We start from the raw sequence: 17,943 nt of genomic DNA, 5'->3' as shown, positions 1-17,943 counted from the left end.
AGCCACTGATGGGTTGTTGATTGATTTACATCAGCATTTCGACTTCGGAGTAAATACTCTCCATGCAGAGGCTTCTGGCTCCACCGCTCCTCAATTTGTTTCTGGTTTGAAGGAGAGGATTTAAAGCTGAAGAGAGTGTTAAAAAAAGAAAAAAACTCTGAGAAGTTGCATCTATTTGCGATGGATGTGTGAATGTAATTTGTGTCCAGGTATGGACTTCGCTATGAAGTAGCAATGGGGACACTGATGATTTTGATTTTGCCTAGGATTGCGCAAATGTGTCTATTGGTTGTAGAGTATAGTTCTTTTCAAATTGTTTGGGTGCACCATGACATATTTTACGCCATGCAGATCGATCTATATATGATGATTGCTTCATCTTGTCAGATGATAACCGTCTCCTCACGTTCAAATGAAATGAAATGACAGTGAGACATCTATTCATTATTGAATTTAAGTGACAAAAGCTTGTACAACACTTACCACTCTCTCGGTTGCCATAGTATATTCTAGTGACAAGCATTGTAAGACAACTGTTACTATTTTGACCACCACCACCACCACCACCACCACCATTACCATCACCACCACTACCACCACCACCACCACCACTACTACTACTACTACTACTACTACTACTACTACTACTACTACTCTCTTTTCAGAGAGGGAAACGTTAACAAAATTGTGGTAAACATTGGAACCAACAAACAAAACAGTTATGGTGATCAGTCAACAACGGCAAAATCGTTTGTAATTCACGGAGAATATGGAGCGACAGATTACATCGTTAGTAAGTATTATGGACAGGAATTTTTATTTATTTATTGTTTTTTGTCTTGGTTTGGTTTCACCCAAACAAAGGGCAGGTACACCTTTCTCAACATTCAAAAGCTGCATTAAATTAAATATTTCATGAGATCGCAACATATATCCCACAATGGAATACCCATTTATCTCGCATGATCATTGATTTGCACATAGAAGACTGAATGTCTTCCTGTCAGAGCAGAGTCTGCTGTCACTGTAGAATTAAAGACAATTTTTATTAAATATGTATTTATTGAATATATTAATCGCCAGAATGTAATTATAAATATTAAATTAAGAAATAAAACATAAAGCGGACTTTTAATCACATTTTAGAGATTTTAAGAAATTTTGCGTCAACAAACAATATCTGTAGAGTTTCCATGTGTATTTTGAAATTTGTAAGACTGTTGGAAGTTTACAGAAAGCAATGAAAAACATAATTTATTTTGATATTGTATTTCATTCTGAAGCGTTTGATGCTTGAGGTGGTATAAAATTTGTACAAATAGCTCTATGAGAGAATATCTTTGAAAATTTCATTCTTTGCAATACGTTTGTCACTTCTACTTTGAGAATTGTCATCTAATATTTTTAACTTTAGATCAATTAACAAGCTTAGCTATGGAACGAAATTGAATTCATAATCTACCTATATTACTCCTCTGCTGCAGTATAAGATGGTGAAGCTTTAGAAATCGCAGAATCACATGTTTATTTTTATAGGAAGTCAAAAGTTTATATGAACCTACAGTCATATACACACACACACATAAAGGCGCGCACACACATACACACACATATACACACATACACACACACACAAACACACATAAACATGGATATACACATAAGTACCAAATGCAATATAGATAGTAGATCCGACACAGGGTTGGTTCCAGGTGTGGCTTATGTAAAAAAGAACACAGGTGGGATTCAAAATTCACAACAGCTGTTTCGGCAGCAGTATTCTATTGATGCATTCTTAGATAACATCATAGCAAAAGCCCTCCATCATCAGGTAAATTTTAAACATATAAACAGGTAAGGTAGAAACAGAAGATGACCCGTTCACCTACCACCATGATGAAAAAGTAATATCTTTAAAAAGAACAATAGAATTTATAGAGAAAGTGAAGCAACTTGGTCAAATTCATCCTATGATTTGTAGATTTGACTGGTGTGTAGAGAGCAAGCATCGTCATATAAAAAAAACATACCCACAAGGTCGAAGGGAAATTTGAACTGTCGTCATTCGCTCGACCTGAGAACATACTCATACTTATAAACATACTTTATTCTATGTTTTTATACATGATATGCACTGAACATATTTTAACACATCCTCAATTTAGTCTGCATATGTACATATACGAGAACATCAGTATACACCCATATGCAGCACTCACCTACATACATATATACCTATGCATTCATCTATGGAGACATACAGATAACCATACATATACGCACAAACACACACATCTACACACACACACATTACATTTATGAATATTTGTATGTACGCATATATATATATGTATATGTATATCTATATATATATATATATATATATATATATATATATATATATATATATATATATATATATATATATATGCGAGTAAAAATAAATACAAAAAAGGGGTTTTGTATGATTGTGTATAGAGGAATATATTATTTTGTTTAAAAGAGTTCCAACACTGTCTGTTTTTTATGTTTTATTTATATTCCTGCAAAACCAATGTGGGATATAGAATATGGAATATACAATATATAATATAGTATACAATATATAATATGAAATAAAAATGGATGGTACAATGAAATAAAGTATTGAGTGTCATATTGAATATATGGAATATGTCTTATTGAATAGATGAAATATTGAGTGTTCAATATAAAGGATTAAATATATAAAGGCGAATACGTATTTTCTATACCTTGTGGTATTTCATCATGGCCAGTATGACAGACTTTAACAGACTATATATATATGTGTGTGTATGCATATATATATATATATATATATATATATATATATATATATATATATATATATATATATATATATATATATATAAATGGGTGGGTGTGCATGTATATATATATATATATATATATATATATATAATTTTATTCTTTTTACTTGTTTCAGTCATTTGACTGCGGCCATGCTGGAGCACCGCCTTTAGTCGAGCAAATCAACTCCAGGACTTATTCTTTCTAAACCTAGTACTTATTTTATCGGTCTCTTTGCCGAAGCGCTAGCTTACGGGGATTTTAACATACCAGCATCAGTTGTCAAGCGATGTTGGGGTACAAACACAGACAGACAAACATATACACACACATACACATATATATACATATACGCGATGGGCTTCTTTCAGTTTCCGTCTACCAAATCCACTCACAAGGCTTTGGTCGGCCCGAAGCTATAGTAGAAGACACCTGCTCAAGGTTCCACGCAGTGTGACTGAACCCAGAATCATATGGTTGGGAAGCAAGCTACTTACCACACAGCCACTCCTGCGCCTATATATATTTAAATAAGCAGAAAATGGAAAAAAATTTTAATCAATAAACAAACTTGTCCAATTAATTATCTTTTAATGCAAAACATAACATTACATAACACTTCTTACGGCTGTTTCGGATGTCGATGTCAATCGGTGCTTACAAAGAAAATTCCGAAAATAATATTTGCCATCTTTATAGCACATTCGATCTACATCAGAGTGAATACAAACCTTTAGAGTTTTTATAATGGTGTACTTACTGAAATACTCACTGAAATACTTACTGAAATTCAGGTTTGGTTTTGATAAATATTAATTATGAAATCATAAGTACAATTCATTTTCTAGACATATTGGCGATTCCTGCTTTATGTTAACACTAGTTAACTATTTATACACCTTGGAACCCCTGCATAAAGAGATAACCCATAAATTATTTCTCTAGCTCACTCTTTTGCCTTCAAGCTTCACACAACAAAATGGCATGATTCTAATATATTGAGCCTTATGACCTCATCTCGAGGCCATATCCTTTCCTTTTCCCACTTCCCTTCGTGTATTTTATTTTATGTATATTTTGCATTTGTATTCACTCTGATGAAGCTCCATCGAATGTGCTATAAAGATGGCGAATATCATTTTCGGAATTTTCTTTGTAAGCACCGATTGACATCGGCAGCCGAAGCGACCGTAAGAAGTGTTATGAAAATATTGTTATGTTTGTATTAAAAAATAATTAACCGATGTTGGTCAATTTGTTTGTTGATGAAAAGTTTTCTCCATTTCCGCTTATCTAAATTTGATTCTAGATAAACTTTTGTTTATTCAGTTATTACGTGTACTCTGTGAGCATAGTATGCTTACATGCCCATGCCCGGGGATAGCATGGATAAACGATACCGGTTGTAAGAACGGATATTCTTATTCCTTAAACGGTTATTACAACCGCTAACTCTGCTTACCTTATATATATATAATATATATATATATATATACATATATATATATATATATATGAACTGTGGATCGACTTCTTTAAATGTACAAAATTCAATAATGTTAGTAGTGGTCGACAAGAAATTAATATCATCAAAGTTTCAATCATGCTGAGTTAAGAGGGAGAAAAACAAGGGAGAAATAAAAATAGTAAAAAAAGGGATTTAGTTTACAGTTTCTATGATTCCCTTTCCGTCGTGTGCAGGAACTTTCGCTTGTAACAGTGTTTTTTGGAATCCGGTTTTTTTATATTTTTTTCCGCGAACAGATCTGATTTTTGATTTGTTAAAGTACTGGTGACGTCTTGGTTTTTTTCGTGGTCAAGTTTGTCGTTCTGCTTGATTGGCTTCCTTGTGGGGAACGGTCATCAGCCGTTCCAGTTGGTTGATTCTCTTAAAGGGTCATTTTGTTGTATTTGCTGAAGTTCGGTTTTGATTGGAGGTAAAATTTCATTGGTCTACAGTCAGGTGACGCCAGAAACTGGTGTTTGTAAAATTTCATTGGTCTAGAGTTAGGTGACGTCGGCAACTGGTGTCTGAATGGTATTATTGTATGGTGATCTGGAGTTGCGGTTTCGAAACCCGGGTGGAAAAACTATTACTTTCAAACATTGTCTGTTGTACCTAGTTGTTTTTTGTGGAGAAATTGAGTCCTTTTTCTTTTTGTTTTTAGTGTTTTTTCTTCTTTCTAAAGGATATTCAGCCGTGGTTTATATTTTTTAATGAGTATGCTTTCCTTATTTAAATGGAATTGGGCTGAAGTGTTTCCGGTGCATTGATAGAGAGGGAAGACTTGGTATTTCGAGTTTATGTTCACAGGACATTGGTCTAGGTGCTTGCTTACGGGAATTCTCCTGGTTGTGGGGTCCCGGACTTGTTGCCTGTGCACCGTTACTCTGTCCCTCAAGGTTAACCTAGTTTGACCTATGTAGTCTCCACCACACCCTCCACCTTTGAGAACATAGATTAAGTTAGAAAATTACTATTTGTAAATCTCACAACGAGAGATATTCAGCAACAGTACTTTGGAGTAAAGAATTTTGCCAACATAACATGGCAGTCCTGGTTTAGGACGAATGTTGCTGTAATTTATCCCCGGAGACATCATCTCCAGCTGGCTAAGGACACGATCTGTGTCCTTATATTTTCGAACAAGGGAATCTAGCACCGCTACTCAGCTCAAAAAACTGTTTTGAGCTGAGCGGTGGTGTCTACAGGGGCAACATTCGTCCTAAACCAGGACTGCTATATTATGTTGGCAAAAATCTTTACTTCAAAGTACTGTTGCTGAATATCTCTCGTTGTGAGATTTAAAAATAGTAATTTTCTAATTTATTGATCAGTGACTAGTTGTCACTTTGAAAACTATATTTCGAACGGGAATTTGGCAGCGCCACCTCTACCCGAACAATTTTTCTTGGACCTGCGTCGTTTTTCTACTGCTACCTAACTGTTGTGTGAGTTCGTTTCTGTCCGTGTTTTTTTTTGTTGTTTGTATTTTTATACGTATTTTTGAATAGTTGTCTTTTTGACATACAGTAATTTTCGCCCTTATGGCCTCATATCTATTATGGATTTTCCCGAGATGGGAGAAGGAAAAAAACAACGATAAACCAAAGGAGACCCAGGCTAAACAAAGCTTTTCGCATGCCGTAGGCGGTCATGTTGTCGAACTGGATGTTGCAATGGACAAGCTCTTCCAGTTCAGGAATTTAATCCACAAAACAGGTAAAGAAACTAAATTGGTACCGCCCCCAGAAATTGTGCAGACAATACGTGAAAAAACTGTAGTGTACGAAGTTTACAATATTAAAGAGAAAAGGATTACTGGCGTAAAAGTTGAAGTGGTCGAACGGTGCATGGTACCAATATGGAATAAAATTCGCTTTGTTAGCCGAGGAATGACAAGTGCTACAGTAGAAGCTCATTTTGAGTCGGCTAGCGTAGTAAAGGAAATTTCCACTCAAACGTTAAAAAGTGAAGAAATCATGTTGTTGCCCACATATTTGGGGCGTAGAAGAGCCAAATTAACGGTTTAAGATATACCAGTGGCCTACGAAGTTATGTGGGTAGCAGCTGCGGTAATTTTCGACGCAGAAGGAAAATTGTCTATTTTAAGTATGAGGAAGAAAGAACCTATAAATTGGAAAGGTCAAATGCTAGAAATGGTCATCCAGGCCGACAATTCAACTCTGGAAAGTTTGCCCGATAGAGTCTTCGTGAGGGAGGGGCATATAATTCGTGTATCGGTGGAGGGACATAGGCTCAGGTGTTTTAAGTGTGGACAGAAGGGCCACGTTCACTCCACCTGCACGAAGAAAAAAAACAGTGGAAGCCCCTCCTCAAAGCTCAGAGAAAATTATAGAGAGAAATAAACTCGTAAACGTTGCAGTAACAAAGGAAAAAGATGAAAAAAAAACCCAAAAGGATGAAAAAAGATAAAATGTAAAACAAAATGAAAAACAAAAGGAGGATGAAAAGAAACAAACAAGAAATTGAACATGAAACAATGGAATACACTACTGTGACTCACAAAAGGAAAGAAAGCTTGCACCCTGGACTCCCCACCCCAAACAAAAAAGAAAATTAATGCTGAAGAACAACAAAAAGAAAATTCCCCAATCCCACCCCGCTGGCACTATGTTGATAGGGCAACGTTTTAACATATCCCACCCGCCAACTCTAAAAGGACTGAAAAAAAAACAGACAAAATTGTGGCTTTTAATGTGAGAAATGAGAGGATTGTGTCCTTGATAAAAGCACACCCGAGAATAAAATTTTTTAAAGTAATAGACAAAGAGTCTGACATTAGATATGCAAAGATCGGCGAGGAGGAGTGGAGAGAGAGAGACTCCTCCAAGAGCATGTGAAAGACAATCTTATTAAAGAAGTCACCCAGGAGGTGATAACTGGAAAACTAGTCATCAGCCCGGCAGCCACACCAACCCAGAGCCCGGTGGCAACGCCGGTGAAAAGCCCACAGTTACGGGGAGTGCTGGGGAAGCATGCAGACAAAAGCTGCCATGCTCCCGCTCACAACTGTGAGTAAATTTGTTTTCTTTCTTCGATGATTAAGTTATGTTGTTTAAATGTGCGTGGAATATGAGGTCGAGATGGAAACAGGCTTGTTTCCTGAATGACCTCACGACACATAGAATAGATGTGGCTATTGTAACCGAGTCCAAGATGAGCGGACCTCAAGCGTTCTCGCCTCTTTTGAATGGTTACGAGAAATTTATTTCTCCTAGCCGAGGAGGAGGTACAGGCGTAGCAGTCTTTATCAGGAAGAACTTGGACTTACAGGTTAGTACTGTCTTTCTGGACCCAGAAGGTAGGCTGGTTGTCCTGGATGTGATTCATGCGAGTAAGCAGTCCTTCAGGTTGGTAGCTGTCTATGCTCCTAAGAAATGTAGGCAGTCTGGTTTTTACCGGGACCTGGAGCACTTTCTAGTGACGTCTAAAACGGTAGTTTTGGTAGGGGACTTCAACACTATCCTCAATGCACGGGTCGATAGTGTGGGCTCAACTGATAGGAAAGGGAATCCTTGCCTCAAGGATCTACTAAAGAGAGCTATAATCTAGTAGACCGTTACCGACTGGATGAGCCGAGCGTTCCACAGCGGACGTGGAGTAACAACGACAGCTCACGCAGATCGTACCTAGATTGGGTATTTGTTAAGGAAAGAGATAAGAATAGAATTAGCTGTCCACAATTTTGTATTGTGCCTTACACGGATCACAAACTTGTGACGTGTGAGATACATGTAGATAAATGTCATAGACAGGGACCCGGGTATTGGAAAATGAACAAATCTATTTTGACTAGTGAAGCTTTCCGTACCCGGATTAAAGTGTTAGTTCAGAGGGCATTATGTGGCACCACCATTAATAATAGATAGTGGCACGCCCTCAAAAGAGCCATCCGTTTGGAGTCCATTAGATTTAGCAGGCAGCTAAGTTTAGATAGGACTAGAATAGAGGGCGGTTTAGTTAAGAATTTAGACGAGGCAATGGAATCTGGTTCTGCATCTAGAGTGTTGGCAGCGAGAACGGGTTTGTACCGTCACTTCAACGCCAAGCATGAAGGTTTCAGAATTAGAGCTAAGCTACGTGCAGGGAAACGAGAAGGTATTAATGTTGCTGGATGGGCGCGTTGTGAGGAGAGTCAGAGAGGTAAAAAGTCCTCTATAAAGTCTTTAACGGACGAACAGGAACGCAAGATCTATGGACAGGAGGAGATGCAGAAAGTCTTTCACCAACATTTCGCTCGGTTGTTCGGGGAGAGTGATCCGCTTGAACGGGGGGAGGCCTTAAAGGACTTCCTAGCTGGTGTGTCGCAACTCTCGGCACGTGAGGCGGAATGTTGTGAAAGACCGATCACTCCCACGGAGGTAAGAGAGGTGTTGGCCGAGTGCACCGGGGAAAAGTCGCCAGGGCTAGATGGTCTGCCCTATGAGTTTTATCGTTGTATGCCAGACTTGTTCGGGGATATACTGGCAGGTGTCTATGCAAACTGGCAACAGAATGGGAGGATTCCCAGTTCTGTGAGTCGGGGAGTTGTGACGCTGGTCCAGAAAGACCCGAGCAAGGGGGATAGTATCTGTAATTATAGGCCTATAACTCTACTTAATGTAGAGTTAGCGATTTTGGCCAAGATGTTAGCAAAAAGGTTGACGGCTGTCGTGGAGAAACTTGTCAGGAAGGCACAGACATGTGCAATCCCAGGCTGGTCGATCCAGGATAATCTTCACCTTCTCCGCTACATCTTAGATAGGGTTGGGAAATTAGCCGGCAAAGGAGGGGCATTGGTCTATTTAGACCAAAGTAAAGCGTTCAATAGGGTAGACCATCGGTACCTGGGGACGGTCCTCGAAGCGGCTGGGTTGGGCCCTGGCTTTCGCGAGTGGATCTCCGCTATGTACAGCGGCATCAAGTCCACAGTCCAGATAAACGGTTACCTAACGGAGCCGTTTTCGATCAAGCGTTCAGTTCGTCAAGGGTGTCTCTTGTCTCCGCTTATGTACGTTTCGGCCATTGCTGCGGAAGTTGGAGAAGTTAGGAAGCAACCCTAATGAAATCGGATGCGGTAAATCTGTTTCTGCTTATGCGGATGACGTCACCTTCATCGTGTCCAACGAAGCACAGCTACCTCGTGTAGAAGTTGCTCTCCGAGGATACGAAGCGATGGCAGGGGCAAAAGTTAACAAGGACAAGGCCATCAGTTTGCGCCTCGGCACCTGGAGGAACAAGCCGATATCGTCCAGTGTTGTTGGACAATAGACAGATGGTCCTGTTAAGTTGCTTGGAATTTGGTTTGGCCCAGACTCTCAGACAGAGAAGAATTGGAGCGAGGTAGTGAACGGAAGTGGTCCGGAAGGCCTTTGTCCTTGAAGGGCAGGGCGGAGGTGGTGCAGGTGTTTATAGCATCTGTAATCACCTACCGCCTGTCCGTTGTGCCTTGCCCCGATTCGTGCCTAAACAAGTTGGAACGACTCCTTTTTCGCTTTTTGTGGGAGGGAGGAAAGCCACTTGTGAGGCGCTCCGTTTGCTGGCAGGAACCGTTAATGGGTGGGCTGGGAATGCCCTGGCTAATGATGCGCAGACGTGCGTTGAGGCTGAGACATCTCTGGTACCACCTGGAGGGTGATAAGGTGTGGTTCCGCTGGCAGAGGAATTCTTCCCGCGACCGGCTTCTTTGGAGAGATTTAAACCCGGTTTCATTAAAAGACGGAATCTGACTTTATGGCAGAAGGAGTGCCGACAGGGACTCTGGCTGATCCACAAGACGAGCAAGGCCGGCAGTGGGAATACCACCTCGGTGTTCTATAGAGGGCTGGTAGAGGCAAAAAATGATGACGTCCTAGGAGGGGCTCTGGGGTTCGATGAGAACCAGCTTGCCAACCTGTTCAAAAAAACTTTCAGGCCGGGGTACTTGGACAATTTCCAAAAATCCCTGACCTGGCAGTGCTACAGGAATGAATTACCTGTTCACGATAAGTTATTCAGGCACGGTTTGTCAGTGCCACCGACGTGTCCATGATGTGGGCTGGACGATGAAACCGTTCAGCACACTTTTGTACAATGTCGGGAGCTATCCAGCTTGATAAGTTCCGTTGAACACCTGTTGTCGCATCTGGGACGAGTACAGCTGTCGGCTGGATCTATAATAAAGATGATACCGCCAACTGGACTCACAAAGGAAGATAAGGCTTGTTTTTACTGTACGGTTGCAGTACTGAAAGAGTGCTTTTGGAGGACTAGAATGGAAGGTTTTGTGAAAGTGTCCTTCGTCCCTGGCCCCAGTTTTGCTATCCTACTTCAGATACCAAGATGGGGTTGGAGAGGAAGACCCTGCCACCGAGTGAATTCGAGAAACGATGGAAGGATGTGATGAGAAAGGTTGGTGTCAGTAACCCAGCTTAATCATCGATGAAAGGAAAAGCTAGTTGCTGGGTATTATAGGCTGTCGGGTTCAATTTTTTTAACCTTTTATTCTTTTTCTTTTTTTAATGTTTCCTTGTTGTTTGGTTTCTGTTTTTAAAAAATGTTCTCGTTTAAAGGCAAAAGTAAGCCAAATTATTCAGTTAAATTATAGCATAATTAAATTTTTAGAAGTTTCATTCGAACTCTCATAACATTTTTGTACATTGTTTGCCCTGTATTGTATCATTCTATGTTTGATCATAATGATCATAATAAAGATTATACCTCTAACCGAACAATTATCCTGTGCTGATAAAGGGAAATAACCCGGAAATCGCGATAATCAGATATTGTTTTAAGCTGATTGGGGTGCTAGATTCCCTTGTTCAAAAATATAAGGACACGGATCGTGTCGTATAGCCCACTGGAAACGATGTCTCCTGGGGATAAATTACAGCAACATTCGTCCTAAACCAAAACTGCCATGTTATGTTGGCAAAAATCTTTACTCCATAGATTAAGTTCTTCGAAGCTACAGGTGAAGTGATTTTTTATGGTAAAAGTTTGACCTGACTTAAATTTGTATGTTGAGCCCTCTAAGAGGAAGATGTAAGTTCCGCAGTTAGGGCAGTTACACTTTTTGGTTAGTGGAGTTTTATTTTTGGTGGTTAATTTGGCGCTGGTGAGTAACTTTTTTAGGGATTGCGGTTGTTTCTTGCTTTTAATAATCCTATGTGTTTCCAGTGCCTTTTTCATTTGCAGGTCCTTCATAAGGAGAGGCATGTTTCGGTGGATGATGTTGTATGCTTCCATGTTCCTCGGATTGTGTGTTGATACGTAGGATAAAGTTTTAAGTGTGTCATGGTGTTTTCTTGTTTTCCGTAACCCTTGGATATGTATCATTTTTGTACGTTCTAATCCGTGAAATCGTCGAAAAAAATCTGTAAATCATTTGAAACCTCACTAAAACATAAATCTGAAAATAACCCTAATCCTGATACGGAAAAAAATAACCTCATCTATCAACAGCCTTCCGATATCAAGAAGGCTATACTTCAAGTAAGGGCCAAAAATTATTAAAACCGTAAATTCGCTTTCTGGAACATGACCAAGAACTCCAATAAAGCAGAGATATACGAGAGATGGCTCGACTCAACCTCTTATATTCTCCCCAGAAAGCTGCAAATTAAAGCCATCCCCAATTAACCAGCAAAACAGAGAGAACTTAAGAAAAAAAATGTTTCTGGAGAACTTCAAATTGGAAAAAGAACTGAAACTCAGAGATCAATCCCACCAAGAAAATATTACCTCATTTGTTGGAGAAATGAAGCTTGAAATCGTGAAAAAAACTCAAGGGGAACTTTTTGACAATACCATTCTAGTCTGGAGAAAGAACTGTGAAAATGTGGAAGTAATCTCACTTCAAAGATGGTATAAAAACAACGATTGGTTCAATTACTATGCGGAAAAATTCAAGGAGGAATACCAATGTGATAACCTTTTCTTGAAAAAAACTAAAAATTACGAACTCCACACAACCGGAAGAAAGTCACTACCGGAACAATACCTGAATGCCCGTCCAGAACCAAGAATAACTAATACCCTCTCCAGGGTTCCAAATACTCATCAAAGACACAAAATAGGAAATTCCATTGCACCCTTAACCACAAGACAAAACACCCCGACTCAAAGATACAGAAACCCATCTCACCCCACAAACCTTCCACGTCTCAGACGTAACGTCTTCATGAATAACTATTTCGGACAGAACTATAAGAAAAATAAGAATTCCCCACGTCCGAGACACATCATACATAATGAAGACTGCGAATAGGACCAAAGAAGTAGGAACTTCTCCCGCCCGAGACATATCTTCCACACTGACCACCTCATCCAAACAACGACCCCACTCAGAACTGAGCACAACGCAGATCCCAGAATAGGCCAAGGGTCAATGGAAGGTTAATCAACAAGAACACTAATTCCTTATATCAAAACCCAAGAAACCATTTTTTAGGCAAACTGGGCCAAAACCGAGACACTCGATGGTACCAACCAAATATGAGATCCCGAAGGTAATAAATCTCTCACATAAAACCCTTTCAAACCAACAAATCAAAATTCTCGCAAAAGGACTAAAATTTATCCCAACACCACAAAGGTCGAACCTAAATGACATACAATATGATATCCAGGAATTCTGCAGAAAACTTCGAGTCACTGAAGAACTGTTGGATAAAGAAACTAATGATCACTCAATACATCATAATAAAAGTAACTACTATCCGACAAAAGGAAGGAATCAAACTCTGGAGTTGGTATCCAATTATCCCTACTATCTACTCCCACCTCGAAAATTTAAAACAAATACAAGTCGAGAAGAATGGGAAATCATTAATGATCTCAAGGAGGATCATAATATAATTATAAAAGAAGCCGATAAAGTGGGTGCTGTAGTAATCATGAACTCAGAAATATACTTAAACACTACCTTAATCCTCTTTCAAGACAATACCTACTACGAAAAAAATCAACAACTACAGTCAATCCAAGATAATGACTAAACTTTCTACCCTTATCCACTAATTCCAACAATATTTAACGGAAAAGGAAAGAGATTACTTGACTAGATTTTACTGCAAAACCAGCAACTTTTATGGACTTCCCAAAATCCACAAAAGTGAAGCCATAAACGAAGCCTGTAACAAATCAACTTCTGAGGTCATAAATATTCCACACCTGAGAGATCTCAAAATGAGACCAATTGTAGCCAGTCTCTCGTGTGAGACACACAGACTCAGTAACTTTATTGATGTCCTTCTTAAACCTATTCTCCAACATATACCGAGCTTTATAAGGGATGATCTGAACTTTTTAAATCATCTCCCGAACAAAACCCTTCTGGTTTCATTCGATGTAATAAACCTCAACACCTCGATTCATCACTAATACGAAATAATAGCTATACAATACTAGCCGGAAAAATTCCTTAATGACATTCCTGACCGAATCGGAAAAGAATTCATCGTTGAAGGAATAAAATTCATCTTATAGAATAACTTCAACTTCAACTTCAACGAGAACACTTATAGACGAAAATCGGCAATTTTTGCCAACCTTGGAAGTCCAAATATGGAAGTCCAAGTATGGAAGTCCAAATATACGAGCACGCTCGACTGAAATTTGGAGACAACTTCTAAAAATACTTACTCGCCAACTGGAAACGCTATCTGGATGACTGTTTCATTCTGTGGCCACGTAACCTTGAACAATTCTCAAAATTTAAAAGACTTAATCAACAGCATTAACCACAGTATTCAGTTCACAATAGAATACATCCACAAACACCTACCCTTCCTGAATATCTTAATCATTAAAAAAAGATACTGAAATTGAAACCGACATCTTCTTCAAACCAACGAACTCGAAACAATATCTCCTATTCTCCTCCTGCCATACAAAACACACTAACATAAATATACCCGTTCAACTTAGCAAGAAGAATTTGCACGATTGCATTACATTCCGAAACCCGAGAAAAGCGACTCCAAGAACTTAAAAACACATTACTAGATAGAAAATATCCGGCTAATCTAATCAAAAACGGAATAGAACGTACAAAAATGATAGACATCCAAGAGTTACGGAAAACAAGAAAACACCATGACACACTTAAAACTTTATCCTACGTATCAACACACAATCCGAGGAACATGGAAGCATACATCATCATCCACTGAAACACCCCTTCTTATGAAGGACTTGCAAATGAAAAAGGCACTGAAAACACATAGGATTATTAAAAGCAATCCCTAAAAGCAATCCCTAAAAAAGTTACGCACCAGCGCCAAATTACCCACCAAAAATACAACCCCACTAGTCAAAAAGTGCAACTGCCCTAACTGCGGAACTTGCATCTCAAAGGTGGAGGGTGTGGTGGAGACTACATAGGTCAAATTAGTTTAACCTTGAGGGACAGAGTAACGGTACACAGGCAACAAGTCCGGGACCCCACAACCAGGAGAATTCCCGTAAGCAAGCACCTAGACCAATGTCATGTGAACATAAACCCGAAATACCAAATCTTCCCTCTCTATCAATGCACCGGAAACACTTCAGCCCAATTCCGTTTAAATAAGGAAAGCATTATCATTAAAAAATATAAACCACGGCTGAATATCCTTTAGAAAGAAGAAAAAAACACTAAAAAGAAAAAGGAAAGAGGACTCAATTTCTCCACAAAAAACAACTAGGTACAACAGACAATGTTTGAAAGTAATAGTTTTTCCACCCGGGTTTCGAAACCGCAACTCCAGATCAAATACAATAATACCATTCAGACACCAGTTGCCGACGTCACCTAACTCTAGACCAATGAAATTTTACAAACACCAGTTTCTGGCGTCACCTGACTCTAGACCAATGAAATTTTACCTCCAATCAAAACCGAACTTCAGCAAATACAACAAAATGACCCTTTAAGAGAATCAACCAGCTGGAACGGCTGATGACCGTTCCCTACAAGGAAGCCAATCAGGCAGAACGACAAACTTGACCACGAAAAAACCAAGACGTCACCAGTACTTTAACGAATCAAAATTCGGATCCGTTCGCGGAAAAAATTATAAAAAAAACGGATTCAAAAAAACACTGTTACAAGCGAAAGTTCCTGCACACGACGGAAAGAGAATTACAGAAACCGTAAACGAAACCCCTTTTTTTACTATTTTCATTTGTTTTTCTCTCTCTTAACTCAGCATGACTGAAACTTTGATGATATTAATTTCGTGTCGACCACTACTAACACTATTGAATTTTGTACATTTAAAGAAGTCGATCCACAGTTTCTATATTATTGACTGTTATGAACATCTAAACTTATCAACATTGACACTTTTAAACATGTTTTTCTAATTCATAATTCTAAATTTTTTCCATTGACAAACAAAAAAATATTGCTGAAACTAGTTTGGTATATAGGTACATAAATTTGTTTTAAAACAATTACAAGTTTTTAAAATTTAGGCGCCTTTTCCACAGCAAATTTGCCTACATATATCTATGTTTATATATTTATTCATTTATATATATATATATATATATAAATGAATAAATAAATATATAAATACAATGAAACATGGCCACTGAAACAAATTAAAGAATAAGAAATATAGTTAACCTATATACACATACGTAGATACGTGCATGTATACATACATACATACATCTGTACCTGTCAGCTCACACACATATATATGTATTTTTGTCTACATTTTTTCTACAACTAGTCATACATTTACATATTGCTGCTTATGCATTTATACTCATATTTCTATTTATCTATGCATACATATACACATACATACACGTACACATATACATTAACAAGCATATACAAACACATGCACACACACACACACACACACACCACACACACACACACACACACACACACACACACACACACACACACACACATATATATATATATATATATATATATATATATATATATATATATATATATATATATATATAGTTTTAGGGAAAATAACCAATTTTCAAAAACTCATCGATGAAAATCCACTATCACATATAGAAAAATTAATAATTAAAAGCACAATAAATGAGTATAATATAAAGTAAAGTAAATATCATAAGATAAATATAATAAAAAGATTACACGTGTTTCATAACCAATTTTCAAATAGAAAAGAAATTTAAATCGATTAAAATCAATTGAAATTATCGAAAATAAGTTCTATTCAAAAATATAGCTACTCGTCAGATCGTAAGTAGAACAATAATTAGATATATATCTCAACCAACAATAAGTACCAAATGAATTAATATGAAATACTTATTATATAAAGATAGAAAAATTATTTAAAAAATATCATAATATCAAAATAATAACCATTCAATAATCATCCCTTCATCCATAATAATAACATGTATATTATATACAAAAAACATCTTACCTAAATTATCATTGTTTTAAATTATCATTGTTTTAAATACAAGTTGAACGAAGTTTAAGTTTAAAATAATAATGAAGATAAAATTAGTACATATTTAACCGGTGTAATAGTTAAAGCTATACTATTTAAAGCTAAAGACGTTTATTTAATTATGATTAAAGATCAATTGAATAATAGAAAAATACAAGATTATTTATTTCTACAAACGTAATAATAAAAAATATGAATGAAAAAATTATGAATGGAAAAAATTATGAATGAAAAAATTAGGAAAGAAAAAATTATTAAGAATAAAAGGTTAAACTTTATATATATATACAAAGTTTTGATTTTTAAAAAACTTTAACGATATTATAAACTATAAAGATTAATAATTAATCAAATAATATTAATCAAAAATAATCGAAAATATATCAACACTATTCCAATCGAAGTTCTAATATTATGTTGAAATGAAACTATAACTTCTAAATAATATAGTGTTAAATAAGTTATCTATTAAAATAATCTATAAAGAACCAAATGAATAGTAGAAAAACAAGAATACATATTATTTTCAAATAGTAGAAAATCTTTAGCAAAGTGAAAACAGTACTTATCCAAATTTTTCCGTAATTATTATATTTATCTTATGATATTTACTTTACTTTATATTATACTCATTTATTGTGCTTTTAATTATTAATTTTTCTATATGTGATAGTGGATTTTCATCGATGAGTTCTTGAAAATTGGTTATTTTCCCTAAAACTATATATATTTTATATATACTTTATCTATAAGGCTCAATTTAATTTTAATTTTTTATAAATTGATTTTAATTGAGTTTTTTACCTGTAATTTTGGATTTTGTCCCTAATAATATTATTATATATATATATATATATATATATATATATACATGCAGGCACCTATGTACTTATATAGCCAACTATACACACGCAGCCCTAATGTTTACAGCAATATATAATATTTAGATATAAATCAAAATATAACATCAAAATACATTAGAATAAACAAGATACAACGAATAAATAACAAATAATAGATAATGAATAGACTTATTCTGTGGAAGTTATACTCTGGATCACCAAGTATTTCATTATTTATGATATGAAGATTAAAAATTCTTAATTATATACTAAGTAACAAATTTCTCAACCAATACTATCATTATAGTGTCGAGAAAAGAGCCTGAAGTATTTCTTCAAG

At 36.8% G+C, this 17,943-nt stretch overlaps 1 protein-coding gene across 1 annotated transcript in view; it reads left to right on the top strand.

The window, feature by feature from the left end:
* The window catches only part of LOC149131211 (chymotrypsin-1-like), a 45,943-nt gene that overhangs the window by 24,369 nt on the left and 3,631 nt on the right, over positions 1-17,943 (top strand). Inside the window, exon 3 of the mRNA XM_089340868.1 lies at positions 666-793. Within this exon, the coding sequence (XP_089196994.1) occupies positions 666-793 (128 nt within the window). The remainder of the gene's footprint in view (positions 1-665; positions 794-17,943) is intronic.

Source organism: Octopus bimaculoides, chromosome 24 (genome assembly GCF_046866305.1).
Source record: "Octopus bimaculoides isolate indiv1 chromosome 24, ASM4686630v1, whole genome shotgun sequence".
NCBI lineage: Eukaryota > Metazoa > Mollusca > Cephalopoda > Octopoda > Octopodidae > Octopus > Octopus bimaculoides.
Note: the sequence above shows the minus strand (reverse complement) of the source record. Positions and strands in the feature narration are given on the sequence as shown.